The 23,579-nt window shown below is 39.5% G+C and overlaps 1 protein-coding gene and 1 non-coding gene across 4 annotated transcripts; both read left to right on the top strand.

Annotated features, from left to right (window-relative positions):
- The first annotated feature begins 648 nt into the window (after window positions 1-648).
- Ino80c (INO80 complex subunit C) lies at window positions 649-21,729 on the top strand. 3 transcript variants are annotated; one of them, XM_047527012.1, is made up of 5 exons: window positions 649-893; window positions 9,945-10,055; window positions 11,320-11,431; window positions 12,392-12,459; window positions 21,324-21,729. In XM_047527012.1, exons 1-5 carry the CDS (start codon window positions 738-740, stop codon window positions 21,453-21,455), a joined length of 579 nt encoding a protein of 192 aa, XP_047382968.1. In that variant the 5' UTR covers window positions 649-737; the 3' UTR covers window positions 21,456-21,729. The 3 variants fall into 3 exon arrangements, with proteins under 3 accessions (XP_047382968.1, XP_047382969.1, XP_047382970.1); XM_047527013.1 differs by having other exon boundaries at window positions 650-869; XM_047527014.1 differs by lacking the exon at window positions 649-893 and adding an exon at window positions 942-979.
- Window positions 18,240-18,346, top strand: LOC124965893 (U6 spliceosomal RNA). The gene has a single exon (XR_007105276.1). It is a non-coding gene; the product is annotated as a U6 spliceosomal RNA (small nuclear RNA).
- Window positions 21,730-23,579: the final 1,850 nt, after the last annotated feature.

The following is a 23,579-nucleotide window of genomic DNA, read 5'->3' as shown; positions in this document are numbered from 1 at the left end:
AGGTTAAGAAACACTCTATCTTTCAAGTTCATTTGGGTACTATTGAAACCCTTTTCCAGCATGGAAAGAGAGACCAAGGGGATGCTAATAGCTTGGCAATCTGTCTACTCCACTCATAATAGACTACAAGGTCTTTTATTTTTATTTTTGTGGTACTGGGGATTGAACTACGGGCCTTATACCTGCTAGGCAAGCATTCTTACCACTGGCTACACCCTCGACCCTGGACTACCTTCGTTCTTTTTTTTAAAATTAATTAATTTTTTTTTTTTAGCTGTCAATGGACCTTTTATTTTATTTATATGTGGTGCTGAGAATCGAATTCAGTGCCACACATGCTAGGTGAGTGCTCTTCCGCTGAGCCACAACCCAGCCCCACCTTCGTTCTTACAAACATCAAAAGTCACCAATCTTCTTACTTAACGTGAGAAAAGGCATCACGATCATTAATTCTTAAAAGCCTAGTTATTTTAAAAGATCAGATGTTCCCTGGGGATTTCCAAACACTTGCCCCAACGCCCGAGAAACAGGGCACCGCCTGGCTGACACCTTCCGGCCCCGGCCGAATCAACTAATCCGAGTTCCGCCTTTTAGATTCGACCGAGAGAAGTCAAAGGAAACTGTGAGAATCCAGACCAGGTTTTCAAGCATCAAGACGGAAGTAACAACGAGCCGGAAGTTCCAAAGCCAGCCCTGGGAAAAGGGGAGGGGGGAGCAGGAGAAAGACTCTGGGTAGGATGGCGGCTCAAATTCCAATTGTGGCAGCCACTTCCACTCCTGGGATAGCCCGGAACAGCAAGAAGAGGCCAGCCAGCCCTTCCTACAACGGCAGCAGCGGAGGGGGCTACGGCGCCAATAAAAAGAAAAAGGTATCCACCTCTGGCTTTGCGCAGGTACGCTGTCGCCCTCCTACTCTGCGCGTGCGCGGGGCCGACAGAGCGAGAGCGCATGCGCACAGCCGGAGGAGGCGGAGCGGAGGGTAGGTGCGTGCGCGTGCGTAGTGCCGGGCTGGGCGCGAGGTTTTGGCCCGCTGAGGTAGATGCTGGTCCGTGGTGTAAATGAGTATTCCCCCCCCCCCCTCTTAATTTAGACGCTTCGGCTTTGATTAGAGTCATCACCCACCTTGTGTTGTGAGGCTAGAAGGGGAGATGGGTGGTTATTACAGATTTAATAGAAGGACCGCCTGTTCCCATCCAGGTCGCATTTCGAGCGAGGCGCATGACTTTTCTGGGTGTCATTGAAAGGTAGTGGATTTCCCCTTGGTTCATCCTACAGACATTCGCTGAGTGTCCAAGGTGCAGAGCGACTTAATGTCCTACATCAAGGAACATAAAGATGCACTGATAACGTATGATTTCCTCATTTAGGAAATTTGTTTTTTAATTCCAGCGTTATGATACCTGCGCAGAGGCAGGCTGGCCTCTTGAAACATCCTTTGTGTTTCCAAACATAAATGAAATCACACCGAACATATTCTTTTGTGTCCCTCTAGGTTCCTTTGTGGAAACGTTTTTTTGAGAGTCGTTCATTAAGTACATCTGACATCTTACACAAACATTAACTACTGATGGACATTTGAGTTATTTGTAGGTTTTGGCTTTTATGCATTAGCTGCTGTGAGCACTCGTACAAATCTTTGGGTTTATGCTTTCATTTCTCTTCAGTAGTAGTGGAATTGCTGGGTCAGAAGGTAGACACATTTAACCAAGAAACTGTTAAGTGATATTTCACAGAGTAGTTGCTTGCATAATTTTGCATTCTCACCAGCAAAGTTTGAGAATTCCAGTTATTCCAGATCTTCAACAACACTTAGCATTATCAGTCTTAAAAATTTGGTCATCCTGTTGAGCAGGCAGTGATCACTCATTGCTTTAATTTGTTTCACCAGTAGCTAATATCAACTGCCTTTTCATATGCTGTTGACCATTCTGATATCCTTCTGTTTGATTCAGGTGTAGGAGTTCTTCATAAACTTTTTTTTTTTTTTTTTTTTTTTTCATTTCCTCCCAGCCCCTTACCTTTTTATATTGAGGCAAGGTCTTGCTTAGTTGCCCAGGCTGGCCTGGAACTTGCCAGTCTCCTGCCTTAGCCTCCCCAGTGGCGACTTCCACTTGTGCATATTCTTTATTGGAGTCTTTTCTCAAATATATCATGAATACTTTATCCCAGTATGCCTATTGTTTTGATATTCATATTCAGTTATGTCAAGACCAAGGAATGTAGTCAATACATTTGGGAAGGAATGATTATTTTGACCCCAAAGGTTGCGTTGATCAACTCCCACCATAGCAATTTTCAGAGAATGACCAAATGACTTCAGGGTGCTGGAAATTCCAATAGCCCAATGTAGTGGAAATTACAATTCTGGTGACCTTAGGTCTCTCACTGAAGGGAAGGGCCTTCTAGGTACTCCCTGAGAACCTTCTTTGTCTTAGCAGCACCCTCTGGAGAGGCTGGAAAAAGCAGGACATTTCCTGGCATAGTGAACTCTTTTTTTTGCTTCTCCTCTTCCCACTGATGTTTAAGGGGTGTAGTAACCAGTTACCACCTCCACCCTCAGCATCCATCCCAAGAGGAAGGAAAGTAACTTGGCTTCTCTGGCAACAAGTCTTAGATTTTTGTCCTGCTCTATTTCCTTGATCCACAGCCATTAGCACAGTACTTCCTTGAGAACTGCCTGGAATTTTTCCAGAGGTGATCCTCATCTATGCTCAGCCTTTCTGTTCTATTTCAGTTCAGTTCAGTCAGCAAGTGTTTATGGTACTGTGTTTCTGTTATGTCACCAGAAGTATGCTTAGCATATTTCAAAGTATTTTATCTTGTCCCCTCCCAAAAGTCAGAAAAAGAGAATGTCAGATATACATTGTATTAGTTTTCTGTTGCTACTATTAGGAATTACTACAAATTTTGTGACTTAAAGATTTCAGGATTAGAAACTCAACCACAGAAAAACCAATGTCAGAAAACAAGTGTTGTGGGGAAAAGAAAGGCTTTAAAGAATGGGAATAGGAAACTTTGCTCACAAATCAGCTTCTTGACTCCAGCCGGGGGGTTGAAGGTTACAGAGATATAGGATAGGAATGGTGAGGGAGAGGCTAATAAAGAGGAGGAATATTCATGTCTTTTCTGGGTCTAGGCGGTGATAGTCCAGGAACTTGGGTGCTACCTTCTTTAACTCCTTCCATGAACTGGTGTATCTGGGCATGGTGGCTAGTAGGTGTCTTTAGCTTTAAATGGAGAGAGGCTAGGCAGGTAGGTTTAGGTCTATATTATATTTTGGACAAAACATTTCTCGAATCGTCAACAGGTCTACTTGCAGAGCTGAGTGGAATCTGACCCAAAAGTTAAGGCAACAAAGGAGACAGACACAATATGAAGATAGAGATGCCAACATTTCAATCACCCATGGGACATCTGTAGGCCCAAGTGAAGAGTTAGAACTTTCAGCAAAAGTGGTCTTCAGGTCCACATGTCAGAGGTATTATCTACAACAAATCTAGTGGAAGACTAATAATTTATTACCTAGCTCTGTGACCTCCAAAATTAGTAATTTTCAAGTCAATAAAGAGCAAGTAAAGCTAGAGGGCTTATTTAGGCTTTCTTTGGTAACACATTCATTAGCTCATGCTTCTGTAGATCAGAAGTCCTAGCATAACATGACTCTTTGGTTCTCTGTTCTGGGTATCACAAAGCTGAAATCCAAATGTCAATTGGGCTTTCCTACCTAAAGGTCCTAGGGGAAAAAACATTCAACCTCATTCATATTGTTGGCAGAATTCATTTTGGGTTAGTAGGGGTGTGGATCCCTATCTCCTTGCTGGCAGTCAACTACTATCCATATTCTGGTCATATGGCCTCCTCCATCTCCCAACTGGCTGTGGAGAATCTCCTTTTATCCAGTCCCTCTCAAGCTTCAAATATCTCTCACTTATCTCTGACATCTGGATTTAGATTTAAAGGATTTATGTGATTAGGACAAACCTACTTGGATAATCACCTTTGTTTAAGGTCAGCTAATTTGGGAATTTATTTGCATGTGCAAAGCTCCCTTCACCACAGTAACTAGATAAGGGTTTACTTGAATAACTGGGAGAAGATGCTTGTACACCTGGGACCATGCTACAATTCTACCTGTCAGATATATGGGGTATATGGGGAAACATGATAATTTCTACTCGTGAGCCCAGGTTCATTGTAGGTATTCTTCCTTGTTAGTTCTCTATTGTGGCAGGACAGAGGAAGATGAGGACTTGTAATAGTAAAGGAGAGGTAGAGAGGCAAAGGAACTTGAGGTGAACTGAGGGGTAGTAGGTTTGAATGGGGAAGGTGTTCCTGGCTCAGAGCTTTGTACATGTTAAAATTAACTCAGATTCCCCAAAGTTTAATCAGTGGGGAGGTAAGTGTTTTTATATGAATGACTATTTCTTGAGTTAAAAGGGATTTTACAGCTCTTTCAGCACCTAAAATTCCCTACATCAGTAATTTTACCTATTTTTTTTTCTTAAAAGCAAAATGTATAAAACTTACATGAGATTTAAAATTTTACAAAGAATTTTTACTGAAGACATTATTAAGTGTTCTTAGGGATTTTTGAAAAATATGATATCTTGGATTCTTGGATTTTTTTTAATATCATAAATTCTTAAGGCAAGTTTTACTCTTCAGAAATGTGCATATGGTTTCTAAAGTAAAATTGAGTGCATAGTTGAAATTTAAAGATGTTTGTAAATTTAAATGCTTAAAAGATCTCAGGATTTGAGGGGAATGTTTTTGACTTAATGGTATTTTGAGCAAAACATTTTTGAATGTTTTCCTTTACATCAAACTTAGGAACTAGTTTAATAGTACAAAAACAATTTTGTTTTATTATACCATCAAGGTGGATCTTTATTCAGTTCAGCAGAAATTATTATTAAGTGTTTATACTTGTTAAATTTTGTAAATTATCTTAGAATTACAGTTCTGTTTGGGTTTATATATTTTTTTTTCTTTCTTTTTTTTGTGGTGGTGGGGATTGAACCCAGGGCCTTGTGCATGCAAGACAAGCACTCTACCCACTGAGCTATATACCCAGCCCAAGGATTTATGTTTTCAATATAGTTAATGTGGTTATTGATTAATAATGTTATAAAAGCACAGTTTTCCATTCTGGTTATGATATTTTGAAAATTATTACCGTTAGACTGGTAGAATGGGAAATAGATATTGTGTTAGAGTAAAGAAAATAATGATAAATAATTGTAATTAATGTTTGAGCATTTACTATGTGCTAGACACTATTCTAAGCACTTTCTAAGCATTGTCATTTAATCCTCAAACCAACTTTGTGTGGGTTGTTACTCTCATTTTATAGATCAAAAGATTAAGGGAATAGAAAAAGTAAATAATTTGCCCATTTTCACATAGCTCATAAGTGGTTAGAGTCAGGATTCAAACCCAAGCGGGCTGTCCGGAGTTCACATTCTTTTTTTTTTTTTAAATTTTATTTTTCCAGACTGCATTTTGATTCATTGTACACAGATGGGGTCCAGCTTTTCATCTCTATGGTTGTGCATGATGTAGCTTCACACCATTTGTGTAATCATACATGAACATAGGGTAATGATGTCTGTCTCATTCCACTATCTTTTCTTCTCCTGCCCCTCCCTGCCTCATTTCCCTCTACACATTCTTTTTTTTTTTTTTTTTTTTTCTTTTTTTTAATTGCCTTTCTTTATAACCCTACATTAGACAATGGAATTAGATTTCTGGTATAACTAACTCCATGAGGCAAAGAAATTATTTTGGAGGGAATATTTCTGCCTATTCTAGTTGTTAAATTTTTCTAAGAAATCTAATTGACCTACAGATTGGAGTGTTACTTAGTCAACTTTTGATTTATAATGGTTAATAAGCAGGTAACAAAGCATCTTAAGTTGAAGCTGCTTTTGCTTATTTAGAAGAATAATGCAAAGTACAGATGACTAGGGGCATAGAGATGATGGTAGACTCTTTTGTAATTGGAGGCAGCCAGAGAATGCTGGACTGACTTTGAATTATTCATTTAAAAATAATCATTCTATCCCAACTTTTAATAAATTATGGTAATCTTAAATCATGTTATTCTTTCTTTAGTAGGTATAGTTTTCATATTTTATTTGGTGTATAACATTCTGTATCCTATTTTTCACTTAGCATTATTTTGTGAACTTTTCTCTCTATTGATAGTCATCTCAGTCTAATAAATTTTTATGGTCAATTGATTTCACAGTGTTCTAAGGAAGTAAGTGCTCTTATTTAACTGACTTTATTAAATATTGAGGTTGTATCTTGCATTTTTGCTATAGTAACCCTGTAATTTTGGACTAGAATTATCCTTTTTTAAAAAATCTAGGATACTATTCAATAGATGTATCTGGTATTTGCTTTTTCAGTGATAAAACAAAAGGCATTTGTCTCCTTTCTTTGTAACCACAGACAGAAAGCCCAAGTTATCCTGAAGTCTGTGTCTGAGTCATGCAGGCTGCTGTCTGGAAAGAAGAAGCTATTTATTTGGGCTTTGGAATTGGGCAGAGCTGGGCTGAGACCCGAGGCCTTGCTGACTCCAGTGTCTTAGTGACAGACATGTGCTTCTTTAATAGCAGTCCAGATTTCTCTTCTCTGGGGCTCACATCAGCTCTTTTAGTGCTGCAAAGAGAGGACAGCCTGTAGTGCTACGCGTTACTTCCTCTCCTCTGCTTAGTGTGTTCGTATCTCTGGACGGGACAGTTTATAGCATAAAATCTCTTAGTGTTTATAGTACTTTTGTAATATGGAAACTATACATCATTTTAAATGTTATTTTACCACATCTGAGCCCCAGAGACGTAGTCTTCCTTTGGCTAAGGTTTCTCCCTCCCATCCTGTTATATATGGAGTCTTGTCTTGGCTGAGGTGGAGGGGAAAGAAGGTGAAGGTGGAGTAACATGCGGGGTGGGAGTAAGATTGAGGAGGAAAGACAAGCAGAAAACCAGTCTGGACTTCCTGAGGGGGTTTATCTAGTTAAAGAGTCAAGAAAGCATCCCAGTATTTTCAGAGGCAAGAGCCACTCTGGAATTGTATGGCTTAGTTTTGTCCAGGTGGTTTTCTTTCTCAGCCCCTTCTTCAACTTGACTTCTCAGAGAGTTCAGGCTTGCCAAAGGGAAGAGCAGAGGATGGAGTGGGCCCTCTAGGAGGGAAGGGGTCTGTTTCAAAAATCTGTACTTCAGCACATCATCTTCCTTCCCTTCTTGACTCTCTAGCTTGGGGCTTGGAACACTGACTTCCAGCCCTCTCTTTTAGAAGCCACCCTTCTCACTGTCAGCAGATGCACTTGTCTGATGGTGTGACCTCTCCCCTTGCAGGACTTCCAGATTGTCTGGCCTACACTGACTTGCTGAGTACCTGCTTTTCATCATGGCTTTTGGGAAAGTCACCTACCCTAATCCCATTGAGATGCTGTTCTCTGGCTCTGTTCCCCTGGTCTGCCTTGAGACAAAAAGCCAATGTCAAAAGCATTCCTTCCCTGGGCATTCAACTCCTTCGAGCTTCCCTGCTGGGAATCTGGAGGAGAATGCGGTGGGGGGTGTGGAATAGAAAAACTGAAAGGGAGAGGTGCAGTCTTAAAACATTTCTGGAGAAGAAAAAGTCAGTTGCACTCCCTGAGGCTGGGGCTCTTGTGGATCTTTCTGTAATCACTGTCTAAGGCCTTGGGGCCCAGTTTGTCTTTCTCTTTTGAATTTCCTCTTTGCTTATTTAGCAGTTCAATTTGTTTGTTTCTCTCAGATGGAAGCAATATTATATCAGTAGTCATATTCTTTATGTAAATCTCAAACTATTAATAAAGTTGAAACTTGAAGTGTATCTGGCCTCAGGAAATCTCTTTCATATTCTGCCTATTTTCCCTGGACTAGACCCTAGAGTCACCCCTAGTTGTCTTCGTATCTCTTATGATGTGATGCCCACTAGTTCTTAGGGCACAAGTTTTCTCTCTTCCTGTCTTTCCTCTCCCCTTCCCTCCCTCTCTCCTCTCTCCCTCTTTCTCTTTCTCTCTCTCTCTCTCTCTTTAGTTCTTAGGATTGTTTGGGTTTGGGTTTTTTTTTTTTTCTCTTTTTCTTCAATTTAGACCACCCAGTAGGCCTGGCCTCCTGACAGTTCAGGGGTATTGGCCTGTTTCCTGCTGAGTAGTCTAATGGGGCACCCTTATGAATAGTTGGATTCCTTGGGAGAATAATCTCTTCCCTTCTCACTCTGGCAGGTTTCCTTAGATCTTTTCCCATCATGTCCCTTCCAGTCAGGGACATGATGGGCTTTCTCCTTTGTCCCTGGATTACTACCTCTTAAAAGAGTGATTTAAGTGTGAATTTACTAAAACCAAAGGTTTTGCATAATCACAGGTAAGACTGTGGTTTGAGTGAGGATGAAGGGAGGGGCCATTCAGACAGAGGAGAGGGAATATGGGTTCCAGATTCCTTGACAGGAGCCCCAGCCCACCCCAAAATCCAGAGAGAAGTCTGGGAACATGTTTGAGGAAAGACTGGTCAGAGAATTGTTATGACAGAGTGAATGCTCCTTGTTTTTTCCATTCCTCTTTCCTCTCAACAGATCCCATTGAGGGGACAGGGAAGCATGCGTACACATACACACAGACGTAACTTCTCTTAAAGTTAAACATGACTTACCAAATAACACAACCACTCCACTCTGAAGTATTTACCCAAGAGAAAGGAAAATATCACAGCAGCTTTATTTATAGTAACTAGGCACTGAAAACAAACGAAATGTTCATCAACAGGAAAATGGATAAACAGTTTGTAGCACATCTGTGTAATGGAATTCTCCTTTGCTGGATAGTAGTAGGCAAATACATTCAAACAAACTACTGATCCATATACATCAACTTGTATATGTCTCAAAAACTTCATGCTGAGCTAAAAAAGTACATGCTATTAGATTCCATTTGTATGAAGTTCTAGAACAGGTATAGGTAATGTGGTAGAAATCAGAGTGTGGTTGCCCTGGACTGGAACGTATTGACAAGGAAGGGGCATGAGAGAACTTTGTGGGATGATGGAAGTGTTCTATATCTTGATAGCAATTGAATTACACCAGTATATACATTTGGCAAATCTGTGAAACCTACACCTAAGATCTGTGCATTTTACTGTATGTAAATTTTATCTCAGTTTTTAAAAGTTTATTGTAGTCTGAAAAGATTGGAAATTGCTTCTCAAATCAGATATGATTTTTTTTTTAATTTAGCTATTTCTAATTTGTTGTTAACAGCTTAAAGATTTCATTAGCCTGCTTGTCAGAGTACTCTCTGGCTACGGCTAGCTGACCTGTGGCCCTCCAGCTTCCTCTTCATTTTCCTTCCTCAGAATGCCCATGTCCTGTTGTGCCCTTATGCATGCTCGCTCCTGCATAGGTTCTCTGGATGACTAGACCCTTAAGGTGCTTAGCCTTTTTGCCTTAATATTTTAAGACACAGCTGACAAGATCAGCAGGAGTTGGGATTGTGTGGTATCATAGAAATGGTGGGGCCTTTAGAATTGGCCCGACCTGGGTTTGAATCCAAAGGTGAAGTGTTGTGGGGCCTCGACTCCATCCCTCTGAGCCTCAGTTTACTTTTTTTTTTATAAGTGGGAATGATAGCACTTCCTTTGTAGCTGTTTTCAGAATTAAATGAACCAGCTTGGGTAGGTCAGCCATCCCCCTGAGCTTGGCCCTAAGAGGAACCAGGAAACATGGCAGGTGGAGGTCCTGTCCTCTCTCCTGTGGCCTCTGCATAACAGGTGCTCCCCATTAGGCAGGGTCTCCTCTGGGGCAGGCTACCTGCTGGAGTGCTGGATGCACTGTTTTCCTTTGCATGTCCTGCCTTGTGAGAGCAGAAATGGGGAATCCTGCTAGAAGAAACTGACTTCATACAGTTCTTATTATGTTTTAAGGGTGTTGGCATGGAAGCCATGAATGAAAATAAAATGGTGTCCTCTGAGTTTAGCACAGGACCAGTGGAAAAAGCTGCCAAACCTTTGCCATTTAAGGATCCCAACTTTGTGGTAAGTTTCTAAGGTATTATATGAATGACAGACCAATCACATGTTGGCTGCTGATCATGCTGAGCCTGCAGCTGTGGTGACTGTGGTGTCCCTATCTTCAGTCTTAAGTTGCAACCTTTTCTCCATGGGCTGTTATGGGAGGGAGGGGGCAGGATAAGAAGGACCCTTCCTGTTGATCTCCCCTGTGCCAGACCCCAAGGACTTTGGTGCCCTTTGTGGAATCTATTAAAGGATAACATTTTGAGGGTGTATCATTCCCATGATGATTGCTTTCCTTCCCTTTTTATTGGTCTTATATAAGTCTCAGATAAGTCTTGAAATATTTAACTGAAAGAAGCGTGCTCCTCATTAGTTTCTTTAAATAAATCTAAGCTATTTCTACAAAGTAGAAATGGGTACTTTTTCTTTGATTCTTGAGGGGTATAATAACATTGATTCAAAGATTCAGACTATACTATTAAAAGTTTATTTTTTATGAATGAGTTTTATAAATACAATGTTACTAGTGTCACAAATATTTTGGGTTTTTTTTTTTTTTTTTTTCATTTTATTTTGTAATCGTCATAGGACCAATAAAAGAGCGAGATTTCCAGAAGGTTTCTTGTCACGCTGCAATTGAGGCTTACTCAGGTTTTCCAGGATCACTAGTAATTTGGAAGGCAGTCTTGCCTTCACAAGGGAATTCAGAGATTCAGTCATGAAATTAATCTAACTTTGTAGTAAATTTATTTTAAGGTGATGAAGTCATGAGTGAATTCTGCAATGCTAGACCCAGTAAAAGATTTGATTTTCTGTGTGCATATAAAAACATAACCTTTTATTTCTATTCCATCACCAGCTAACTCATGGGTTTTGACAGTCCAGAATTTTCATGTTTTCAAATAAAAACAAGAATGTACAATGAAATACTTTTTAAAAATGTCTCAGACTGGGCATGGTGGTGCATGCCTGTAATCCCAGCAACTAGGGAGGCTGAGACAGGAGAATCAAGAGTTCAAAGCCAGTCTCAGCAAAAGTGAGGCTCTAAGCAGGTCATTGAGACTCTGTCTCTAAATTAAATACAAAATGGGACTGGGGATGTGACTCAGTGGTTGAGTGCCCCTGAGTTCAATCCCTGGTACAAAAAAAAAAAAAAAAATACTCAAGGTACAGATGACTGGTGATAGAATGAAAGGTACATAACAGTTATGATAGCATAAATGTCAAATTCTCATGGTAGTCTCTATTGATTTTTGTTTCTTTTATTCCATATTTTTAATTTGAGCACTCTGGCCATGGTGGTGCAGTAGCTGGCAAGAAGAACAGAACCTGGAAGAACCTGAAACAAATTCTCGCTGCTGAAAGGGCATTGCCGTGGCAACTGAATGATCCTAACTGTGAGCTGTCTAGAGCCTTCCATGTGTTTGTAATACTCAGACTAGGAACTTCCTTACAACAGACCTCTGTTATTTTATTGTGTTTGCATTATTGTAGGAAACTGTTTTTAGCTTGAAAATTTTATAGTGGCATCGATCTAGGAATATTATGTGTTTATTTCCTATGAATTGTGTCTGTGTTGAACCTGTTTGTGTTGTCATGGTTATATGGTTTTTAGTGTCATCATTAATGTTTTAGTTTGAGAGCTAGATCCTGAAATGATAATATTGATGTTTCTGTTAGACGATATTCAAAAGTCTACTCTTAAAATTTATTTCCAAGAACAGGGTAACCCAAGTATAATGCTAGATTTAGGAGGGTTCCAACAACCAGCTTAAAGTCCAACTCTTTTGCACTCTAAGCCAGCGTCTTTGAGTGTGAATACTTTCTGCATATTATGTTCAAATTTATATAAAACACTGAGATGTTCTGTTCAACTTCTTTGGAAAATACAGGTTCAGTGATCACTATACCTCCTGTCTTGCAATGCATCTTTCATGGAGGTGACTCAGATGGGTGACAAATAAGCTAGTCAAGTTATCTGGGTGTGGGCATTCATGAGTCTGGGTGCTCAGATCCAGTTATTGGTTTGACATTTCATCACCATCAACCCATGGAGCCTGAGACTGTGAAAGCAGCTTGTGGGCAAATGAATTTTCCAGCAGTTCTGCTAGAATAAAAGATCCTGGTGACAAGGCAGGGCTGGATCCAGTCCTGTACTTGGTCTGTGACATACTGTACTATTTCTATTGTCTATTCTATTTCTATTGTCTCATTAATACACAGAGAATTTTATAAGTACATAAAGGAAATTTTCAGGAATATTATCGAATGTTATTTAAAGTGTGTGTGTGCGGGGGAGGAATGGAATTAGAATGTTTTAAGACCAGTTTAGTAATCTTTTTTTTCCCCCCTCTCAGACTTTAGTATTGATGCTCCTCCATCCTTTAAACCAGCCAAGAAGTATTCTGATGTTTCAGGTCTTCTTGTGAGTATAATTACATTTCTATTTATTATAACATTAAACTAAAAAGAAGATTACAGTAATGTCCAGACTATGTTCAGCATTCACCACCAGTGGTTCTGCCTACAGCCCAAGTACTATGAATAGGTAATAGGTTTGGCAAGGCATCCATTCTACAATCTGGGACAGCTGTGTGGGCACCCCAGAGGGAGGATTGTTCTAGAAAGCAGGAGACATGAGTTTCACTTCCTTTTTCTCTGATAGTTAACTATTTGGAACAACATGAAAGAAACAACTATTTCTTTTTTTACTGCTCAAGTTTCAAAAACCTACATTTTAGATGATTGTACTTAAAACAAAATATTTAGGGCTGGAGGTGTAGCTCAGTTGTAGAATGCTTGCCTCACATGCTTTAGGCCCTACGTTCAATGTCCAGCATTGGAAAAAAAATAAAATAAATGTCTCCATGGAAGCACTGTGATAAAGGTAGTGACTTTCAAACTTAAGCACCAGAACCCTTTTTTTCCCCAAATGAAATCGTGAGAGAATCCATATGTCTAAAAGGGCTGGCGCTTTCCTAGCCAATGAGATCTCATGTGTTTTTTCCTCCTCTCCACCCCCACCTGGGTGACCCCCTCAAGTACTTCTTGGGAACATAGTTTGGAAACCACTAGTGGAGCTGTAAGTGGAAATTGGGCAAGTTACTGAAACTCAGGGACTGAAAAAAAGCCCTATTTCCTTATTTGCAGAATGTAAAGCAAGTGGGGATTCTGTAAAGTTGTATTCAGCTCACCTTAATCTCTTTTTCATTTCTTATGAATTTGGAAGATGGGCTTTTTCTCATAACTATAGAAATAAAACTTGCTGTTTTTAAACATATATACCTATCACTTAAATGCTTTACATTTTAATGAAAATGTGTGATCCCCAAAGTCTATAATTAATTGACCAAATTAATTATATACTTAAAGGAGTATTGCATCCTTCATCCTTACATAATATCCTTCTTTAATCCTGATCATTTTCATTGTTCCAAAGTCTACTTTGTTTGGCATTAATACTTTATATGCTATAATTTGGAGTAATTGGTCCCCCAAAGGTTCATGTACTATGAAGCTTGGTCTCCAGTGTGGCAGTGTTGAGAGATGATGGAGCCTTTAGAGGTAGGCTTAATTAAATGTACTTAGATCATGGAGGCTCCACCCTCATGAATGGTTTAGTGCTGTCTCTCAGGACCCTGTCAGGTCTGGGTCTGATTTTTCAGGAATGAATTAATTCTTATGAGAGAGAGGTTTTATAGAAAGAGCAGTGAAGTTGGCCCCTGCCTGGTCTCTTGCTTCCTTTCCTTGTTTGCACATGCACCCCTTCTGCACTGACCATTCACATTGTGAAAAGGGAAGCCTTCACCCTCACCGTGCTCTTTGGACTTTTTAGACACTATGATCATAAGCAAAGGAAGCCTTTTTTCTTTGTAAAATACACAGGTTTGTTTTTATAGTAGCATAATAAGAACTAAAATGCTATCCCAGCCTTCTTTTTATTCATAGTTGAATGGTATATCTTTTTGATCTTTTGTTTTTAAACTATATCTTTATATTTAAAGTTGATTTCTTATAGAAAGCACATTATTGGGTCCTACTTTTATCCATTTGACAATCTTTTAACTGTTAACTTAAAATTATTCACATTGAAAATGATAATGTGGTTGGATTTAAATCTGTTTAACTGTTTTTCTTTGTTCTGTTCATGTTTGTTTATTCCTCTTTTTTTCTCCTTCTCTGGTATTTTTTAAATGAACATTTTTCCATATTGTATTTTTAGATTTATAGAAAAATTGAAAAGATAGTATAGAGAGAGTTCTTGTATACCCCAAACTCAGTTTCTCCTATTATCAATATCTATGATATATGTTATGATTAATGAACCACTAGTGATATTATATTAACTAAAGTTCATAGTTTATTCAGATTTCCTTGGTTTTTGCCTAATTTCCTCTTTCTATTCTAGAATCCCATCCAGGATACTATACCACATTTAGTTGTCATGTCTCCTTAAGCTCCTTCTGGCTGAGGCAGTTTCTCAGATTTTCCTTACTTTTGATTACCTGGTTACTTTTAAGGAGTGCTGATCAGACATTTTGTAGAACACTCTACTGTAGAAATTTATCTAATTTTTTTTCATGTTAAGACTGGGTTATATAAACATTTTAAAATTCTGTTTATTTCCTAACATAAGTTACATCTTTTTAAAATTTTTGAATGGTTTTTCTTATATTTCCAATATACATTTTTAAATAATATGAATCTATTTTCAAATATTATTCCACTTCATATGTAGTGTGAGGATCTTATAGTTGTGTGTTGCCAATTATAATCATCCATTCTCTGTTGTCTTATAGTTTACTTTTTCATATGCTATAACATAAAATACATTGCCTTTATTTTTTGCTTTAGTCACCTGTCTTTTAGAGAAATAAAAACAGGAAAAAATTAATTTTCTTTTACCTTCATTTATTCTACTTCCAGCTTTTTCCGTTTTATTGGGTACATATAATTTGCAATATGACATCATAGTCTTTCTATAAGAATAATTTCCTTCAGAATTTTTTATAGCATAGATATGTCAACAAAGTATTCCTTCAGTTTTTGTTTATATGAAGAAGGCTTTATTTCTTCTTCATCTTTGAATGATATTTTCAATGGGTACAGAAGTCTGGGTTGACACATTCTGTCATCACTTCATATATTGTTCTTTTGCTTCCATTGTTTCTGATGAATAGTCTGGTATCATTCTTATCTTTGTTCCTCTCTACTTAATACTTCTTTTTATTTGTCCGCCTTCAAGATTTTCTCGGGGCTGGGGAGATAGCTCAGTTGGTAGAGTGCTTGCCTTGCAAGCACAAGGCCCTGGGTTCGATCCCCAGCACCCAAAAAAAAAAAAAAAAAAAAAAGATTTTCTCTTTGTCATTTGTTTTTTAACAGTTTGAATATGACATGTCTAGATATCATTTTTCTGGTTATCTATCCTGCTTGATAGTCTCAGAGCTTTTGAATCTGTGGTTTGGTATCTGTCATGAATTTTGAAAAATTCTTACTTCTTCAAATTCTTATGTCTTGTCTGTCTTTCTTCTGGGTCCCAATAATGTGTATGTTAAACCATTTGACAATGTCTCATAACTCTTAGATACTCTGTTCTTTTGTTTTATTTTGATTTTTAACTTTTTTATTTCTTCATGGTTTAGTTTGAGTGATTTCTATTGATGTGTCTTCAAGTTCTTTCTTTATTATACTGAGTATGTCAACGAGCTCATTAGAAGCATTCTTCATCTCTGTTACTGTGTTTTTAATTTCTAGCTTTTCTATTTGATTCTTGTGGTTTCCGTGTCTCTGGTGGAATACTTTCTAGTCTTACATGTTGTCTTTCTTTTAACTCCTTTAACATATTAATTGTAGTTATTTTAAATCTCCTGTCTGATGGTTTTCAAGATCTATATCATATCCAAGCCTGGTTTTATTGATTTCCTTTCTTGTTAGTCGTTAAGTATTTGTGTGTGTGTGTGTGTGTGTGTGTGCGCGCGTGTGTGTGTGTGTGAGTGAGAGAGAGAGAGAGAGCGAGCGAGCTTGAACACATTTTTAGTAAATGTTTTAAAGTGCTTCTGTGCTATTTCCAACATTTGGTTCACTTTGGTCCGTTTCTGTTGACTGCTTTTTTACTTAAGTATAGGTTACATTTCCCATTTATTTGCACATCTACTAGTTTTTTATTGTGTCATGGACATTGTGAATGACACATTATACAAACTCTAGATTCTGTTGTCTTTTTCTGAAGAGTATTGATTATTTTTCCCCTGTAGGTAGCTTGCTTACTGACTAATCATCTTGAATGGGTGTAGGTTTACTTTCGTCTTGTTTTATTAGGACAGGTCTATGGAAAGGCCATGTTTTCAAACTCCTTTAACAAAGTTGCACTTGACCTCTAAAGCTCTTTATCCCCTGCCAATCTTATGAAAGTTTGATGTTAGTCTTTGTTTTGGTGGGACTGGAATAGGCCTTACCTAAGGGCCTGGTTTTTACTCCTAAGTTGTGGCCCTTCTGGTGTTTTAGCTGCATACCTGGAATGTTATAGAACTCTGTCCACTTTGGTTGAGCTGGAACATCAGTGATTCCCAGCACTGCTCAACCTCTCAAGTCTCTGTTCCTCTATTAACCACTGCACAATATTTGTGCAGTATTGCATTGAACATGCATAGTCTATCCCATGCTTTTGGATTCCCAAGGAATCCCAAGCAGTCTTAAGCCCTTTTCTGTGCAGCTCCCCATCTTTTGGTGCCCAACTTTGCAGATTCCAACAGTTTCAGTAGCCCCTCACTGTGGTCTCTGCTCCCAGCTCAGTGGATCCATTGTACTCTGCTTGAGCTCCAGCTCTCTGCCCTGTAGTCAGGAAATGGTCATGGCAGAGGGAGTTGGTATGATTCTAGGTCTTATCTTATAGGCTTCTTTTTTTCTCAGCCACTGCAGTCTTGTACTACCTCTTTTTTTTTTTTTTTTTTTTTTTTTTTAATATTTTTAGTTCTAGATGGACACAATACCTTTGTTTTATTTATTTATTTTTATGTGGTGCTGAGGATTGAACCCAGTGCCTCACACATGATAGGCAAGTGTTCTACCACTGAGCCACAACCACAGCCTTTGTACAACCTCTTATCTATTACTCAAAAGTAGTTGCTTCATATTTTTGATCCATCTTAATAGTGTTTATGGCAGAAGAACTAGTCTGGCACCAGTTATTGTGTTATGACCCAAAGTGGAAATCTCTTGCTGTGTGAATTTGAACTTTTGGAAGGCAGACTTGGAGACTGCTTCCTTAGAAAGTCAGCTTTATCCTCACCATTTTGGGCAGTTCATTTACTAGTACAATGATTTTCACCTGTTAGGAGGCATGAGGACCATTTTGAGAAACATTTTTCCAGGTCTCTTTATGCCATTGGCAAAAGACTTGCTATGTTATGCAATACTTAAAACCTTTTCCCCCACTGTTTTTAAGATTAAAACATTCTGAATATATAAACATCATCAAATCATTAAAAGACAATCCCATAGGAAAATTGGCCAAAATAATAAGAATAGAAAATTATGGTAGAGGAAATGCAGATGCCTACTAATAAGTAGGCATTTAATTATAAAAAGAACTCATTCAACAGGGAAAAAATTAAGAGTTTTTTTTTTTTTTTTTCCTATACTGGAGATTGAACCCAAGAGTGCTTTACCATTAGTCCACATCCCCAGCCCCTTTTGTTTATTTTTTATTTTGAGTCAGGGTCTCACTGAGTTGCTTAGGACCTTGCTAAGTTGCTGAGGCTGGCCTGGAACTTGGAATCCTCCTGTCTCAGCCTCCTCAGTTGTGTGCCACTACGCCCAGCCAGAAATTAAGACATTTGATTACATATTTTGGCACCGACATAAGCAAGTGAATATATGCATACATTGCTGTTTTGAGGTGGGAATGTGCATTAATACAGCTTCTTGAAATGACAGTTTGGCATTCCTCTTGTTACAAAGAAGCAAAACATATGATCCAGCAATTTGCCTTCTAGGCAGTTGCCTAGAGAAATAGGTACACAAGGAACTTCTTGCAGAAATTCTTATGGAGACTGTGTTAGCAAAATGTTGAAAACAACGGTAAGCTCTATCAAAGAGGATATAATCGTACTGTACTATGAACTTGATGCATATCAGCATGCATAAAGTTCTAGGATGCAAAATGGTATAAGCAGCTTGGTACCATTATATAAAAATCAGCACACAGTGCTCACTTCTGTAGCACATATGCTAAAATTGGGATGATACAGAGATGCTTAGTACAACCCCTGTGTAAGAATGACATGCAAATTCACGAAGTGTTCCATATTTTTAATTCTTATTTTTACTATGCCAAGTTTAGTCTTTCTTCCATAGGATTTCATACAAAACAGGAATAAGCAAATTATGGCCAACATGGAAGATTTATCTAAATTCTACTTTTCTATGGCCTATGAGTACCTTTGTTGTTATTGGTTATAATTTCTTTATAGTCATTTGGTGATTCATGGTATTCTTGTGACTTAAACTACCTTTAAGTAGTATATATAAGGGCCTCATAGGGTTATACTTGTTTTCTTTCTTTCCAGTACTAATGCTTGTTGTATACTTTACTCCTACATGTTATAAATTCCACAAAAACTTGTTATTATCTTGCTTCAAGTGGTCAACACATCTTTAAAGAATTTGAAAATAAGAAAAAAAAATCTCTACTCCCATACAAAAATAACACATTCACAAAAAATATATATTGACTAATTTCTTTGTTGTTTATATGTTAAGGGTATAAATAAAAACTTCTGGAAGGATGCCCACCTAGCAGTGGTTTCCTTAGGGGAAGGCAAGAACTTGTGGGTGGAAAATGGTAAAGGGAGACTTTAGTCTTATTTGTAATGTTTGATTTTTTTTTTCCAGAGGAGAACATGGTTTAATCTATTACTTGTGTAATTTAAAGCTACATAATTAGAAACTAAAACCTAACTCACATTTACAGTGACCTACCTGCCTTCAGCCAGCCACATGACTGTTTCCTCTGTGCTTTGGCATGGCAGGAAGGCATGTGGAGGTCACACCTGTGTTTAGCCCTCATTGCAAAGCCATAGAAAATATTGGAACTCTAGGTAAGATGGGGAAGCTGTGAGCACTGCCTGTCACTTTTTGCCTGACACCTGCAGCAAGGGGGACTAAAGCTATTTGCTAATTGCCCTATAGGAACATGGCCTCTGTTTGTTTCATCTGGGCTCAAGGGACAGAATACAGGATTGTCCTTCTCTTCAAAATGCAGGATGCTGGCTCCTGTTTCAGTTTTTGTTGGGATTTCTGTATTCCACATTGTTTCTTCAGCAGCCTTCTTGGCAGTGAGGTCTGAACTTGGGCAGTTTGCTCAACGCAGTTTGGTGTGGAGAGAGAGGCAGCCACACAGTGGAGCCAAGCTGAGGCCAGCTCATATATGGAGGCTAGTTGGTCCATGCCAGATGACATGCCAGCACCCTGCTCAGAGCTTCAGACATTCTTCCCCTGCCAGATAGTTAATCTAACTGCCTCAGGGACATGAGCCCTCGAAAGAGAGACATGTCACTGTTTTTCTAATTAAGTTTTCTCTTATAGTACTATCATTAAAGGAAATGTGATACAGAAAGGTACTATTTAGATCAAGCCAAAGGATCAAAGTTTTATTTTATATAGAGCTTTAATTAATCTTAGCTTTTGGGAATACATCCCACTTTTCTGACACACAGTAGCTAAATACTGTAGGGAGATGCCAGGTGGCAGGATTGAGACTTTTTAGAACATGAGAAACCTATGACTCAGTTCCCTTCGGCTTGTTGCCTCTTCCCTGAAGTCTTCCCCCTCATCAAGCCACAAAATTACTAAGAGTCTAGGTCCACACACACATGACAGAAGTGAAGCAGACAGTCCACCCTTAAATAATTATTGGACATTATCTGTCTAGACTTTAATGCCATCTTTTATAAATTTTCATGGAGCTTAAAATTACATATTCTTTTATAATTAAATATATAAATAAATTATATATAAATAAATTATAGAAGCCATGCTCTTTGAGATATATGGTAACTAAATTATTTTGTCTTCTTTGCACATGGGAAAAGCAGAGACCAAAAGAGAATTTTGATATGTCTGGGAAACAAGTACTCTTTTCTTTTGTGATGGTCCTGATTGCTCATTTGCTTGTCATTCATTCATTCATTCATCAATCATTCAACATACAAACACTGATGGTTTCTTGTGCTCTCTGCATTTCACAAGGAACTAGTCTACAATGATAAGCAAACCAGCTCATCTACCTTGTAGAGCCTCACAGCCTAAACGTTAATCAGAGAGTGTGTAGATATTAAACTTCAAAGCCACCGAGATAAGCACTGCACAGGAGAGCTCTATAGTGCTATGAATATGGAGGGTGGGTCCTGACCTTCTGCAGAGGCACTGATAATCCTTCCCTGAGGGTATGACTTTCTGGCTGAGTTCAGAAGGAAGAGAAGGTTTTTACTAAGCAAAGTGGGACAGGCAGGGTTGGGGCCCCTGCCAAGGAAACAGTGGATGGGACATGGCAAGAAGGAGAGACTTAAAAGACCAGGGTGGTTGGAACCAGAGAGTAGGGACATGTGACTGAGGAGGTAGGAGGCCCAGTGCCTGAGAAGACACACTGAGGGCTTGCCTTTTGTGTGATGAGCATAGAGGAGCCATTTGAAGAGGTTTGATACTGAGATTATAAGTTGTGAAGATAACCTTGGCTACCTTTGTAGAATGGCAATCCCTTCCAGTGGGAGGGTTGGAGAGGGTGACCAACGTAGTGCTGCAGGGTAGGTCAGGGAGCCATGGAAGAGGTGTAGGGGGTGGAAGGGCCGGAGAGGAGCACATGGAGTTGATAGGACATGGCAGGAAAGGTGTGGGCCCAGCACGCATGGGGGCAGCACCTGCCTTGAAGAGCACAGACCTGGAGCACTTGTTGGAAGGGAGTGGATGCTGGAAAGCAGGGAGCAATGACCATCCTGAGTTCGGTTTTGGAACTGTTGTTTACAGCCCTTGAGGCACCAAGCAGAAGGGTCCTAGAATAGGATATGGTTATTCCTCTTCCTTCAGTCTGTTCCCTGAAGTGTTTCTCAAGTCTGGGGAGATTAATGAGTCTTTGCCAAAGTGAGCAATTTAGTGTTCTTGGTGACAGTAAAACATAATGAAGATTTATTTCACTTTTAGTGAAGTAGGAAAAAAATGTTAAAACTTGTGCTTGAACTTGAAATATCACGACCGAAAACTTTCCGTCCTTCACTGTGGCCATATCTCACCCAGGCCAACTACACAGACCCCCAGAGCAAGTTGCGGTTCAGCACCATCGAAGAGTTTTCCTATATTCGGAGGCTGCCATCCGATGTCATCACTGGCTACCTGGCCCTAAGGAAGGCCACGAGCATCGTTCCCTGAGCCTGAGCAGTGGAGAAGAAGTGGGAACTGTTTCAGAGGCAAACTCTGGGCTCGTGATTTTGTTTCATGGAAACAAACTCATTCTGCTGTCAATCTTAAAATGTCAGTGCTGTGCCTTGGAAAGAATGTTTGGCTTTAATTTAAGAGTTTTTTTTAATTTCTGTGTTTTCCCTCCAAGTGTGATATTTCCTGTTGAATTAAATTATACTTCAGTTGTTGCCTCAAGTAAAATTGTTTGACAAGAAAATACAATAAAATTGTGCTTTTAATTTAACTCAAATAAGTTCCCAAATTTTTATTTCTAAGCTGTGAACTCTTGTCTAACATTTGCAATGAATCCACAACAGATCTGATTGGAAGAAGTCCAAAATTGGGAATGAAGAAGAAAGAACTGAGTGCCCCACCCCATCACGATAGACTAGTCCTTGCCCTGTGCGTCAGCCTCTCCTTGTCTCTGGACACGTGGGAACCAATGCTGATGCTCCCAGTGTGAGAATAAGTCTTATCTTGGTGGAGGATGCTGTCCTTGGGCTGCAGCCTACTCCAGGAAGTTGGCATGTGCTTCCCTGTTCTATAAGGAGTGGAAGCATTTCCTTGGACCAGGTGAAAGAATCTGGAGATGTGCCTGGCTTTGCTGAGCTCTTTTCCCATATTTCTGTAGGATGGGTGGTAGTACCAGGCCTTGGATCTTCTGGGGCCAGCTCCTCCTACAACCCACCACAGGCTTAGAGGAAAGAAAACAGCCGCATCAGCTGGGAGAGCAACCTGTTGACTGGTAGTAGCTACCTAAAACTTGACTTTCCTTCCTCCAGGTGCAGTAGCCCCAGTGTCCTTAAGTACCTTCCCACTCACTAGTGGTGGCAGAGAAGGGGTACTGTGTAATGTCCTCTTCCCCATGGCAAGGGACCTGTCTGTGGTGGTGACTAGGTGGTGAACCCATGGGCATCAAGCAATTGAGCCTCTGGTGCTAGGGTTCTCAAACCACAGCAAGCATCAGAGTTACCTAAAGGCTTGTGATATGTTGGGGCCCATCCTGGAGTGTCTGATATAGTAGGTAATCCGGGGCAGTGCCCAAGAATTTGCATTTCTAACAAGAGATGTGAGGTATGCTCTGATGGTGAAATTGAAGGTGTCTGAAAAACCAGAGGCTGCCAGTAGGTGTCTCTTGAGGAAATCCCCCAGCTTCCCTTTCGATAGAAACAAGGAATACAGTTAGTCAAGGACACTTCCTGTTTCTGCTTCCATCTTCTATTACATAGAGTAAACTTGGAATTGGTCCATGTCTTTTTCCATGAAGACCCTCCTACCAAATGGGCATTTCCATTCAACACTGATGCTGGATGCAGCCCGAGACTTATCTATTCAGGCTGTCTAGGGGCAAGTTGGGGACTGAAGAGAGAAGCCCTGCCCTGCACATGCCCTCTGGGAGGAACTGCAGACTGTTGCTTCCTTGGGCCTCACTGTTTCTGGGTGTATTTTCCTTGAATCCTGTAGTGAATTGCTAAAACGAAGTTCTTGGTATACACTTGAGACCCCTTGGAAAGATTCAGAAATCTGCATTTGAAAAATACCCCAGTGTGACTACAATACACACAGGAGTTTGAGAGCCACCACTTTCCTTAGGCAGAAGGCAAGATCATGGACTGGACATTTTGCTCCTTTCTTTCCTGTTCCCCTGCCTGGTTTTCCCCATGGGCTTTTTTCCTGAAGACCTATGAGTTCCAAAGTTCAGGTCATTTCTCACCCCAACCTCCAGAAGTCAAGCTGAGCCAAAACCAAGCATTAAGTTGTGAATTTTTTCAATAATGAATCCTATAGGTTTTGGAATGGGCAGGTAATCAATCCTGTGCTGAAACAGCCCTTGCCATCCATGTGGTGGCCCAGCAGTTCTCAACCCTGGCTATATGCAAGAATTACCTTGATGGGAATCGTGAGAGATGTCTAAAAGTACCCAGAGAGATTTTAAAACCTAGATTTATTAAAGCATATTTTAAACCTAAGTTGCTAATTTTAAGTTACTATGCAATGAGTTTTGACAAATGAATGCAGTCAAGTCTCCCTCAAAATCAACATTTGGAAATTTTCATTCACCCCAAAATGTAGGAGCTGGTTTTTTTATCATTT

The sequence above is a fragment of the Sciurus carolinensis genome, chromosome 15, assembly GCF_902686445.1.
Source record: "Sciurus carolinensis chromosome 15, mSciCar1.2, whole genome shotgun sequence".
In the NCBI taxonomy this organism is placed as follows: domain Eukaryota; kingdom Metazoa; phylum Chordata; class Mammalia; order Rodentia; family Sciuridae; genus Sciurus; species Sciurus carolinensis.
The sequence above is the reverse complement of the archived record's forward strand: the minus strand, read 5'-3'. Positions and strand labels throughout refer to the sequence as shown.

Excerpts from the sequence above, each read along its gene's own strand:
- Ino80c (XM_047527012.1), top strand. The coding sequence starts at position 738 with ATGGCGGCTCAAATTCCAATTGTGGCAGCCACTTCCACTCCTGGGATA. Across the intron at positions 894-9,944 it reads CCACCTCTGGCTTTGCGCAG|GGTGTTGGCATGGAAGCCAT; the intron begins GTACGCTGTCGC and ends TTATGTTTTAAG. Across the intron at positions 10,056-11,319 it reads TTAAGGATCCCAACTTTGTG|CACTCTGGCCATGGTGGTGC; the intron begins GTAAGTTTCTAA and ends TTTTAATTTGAG.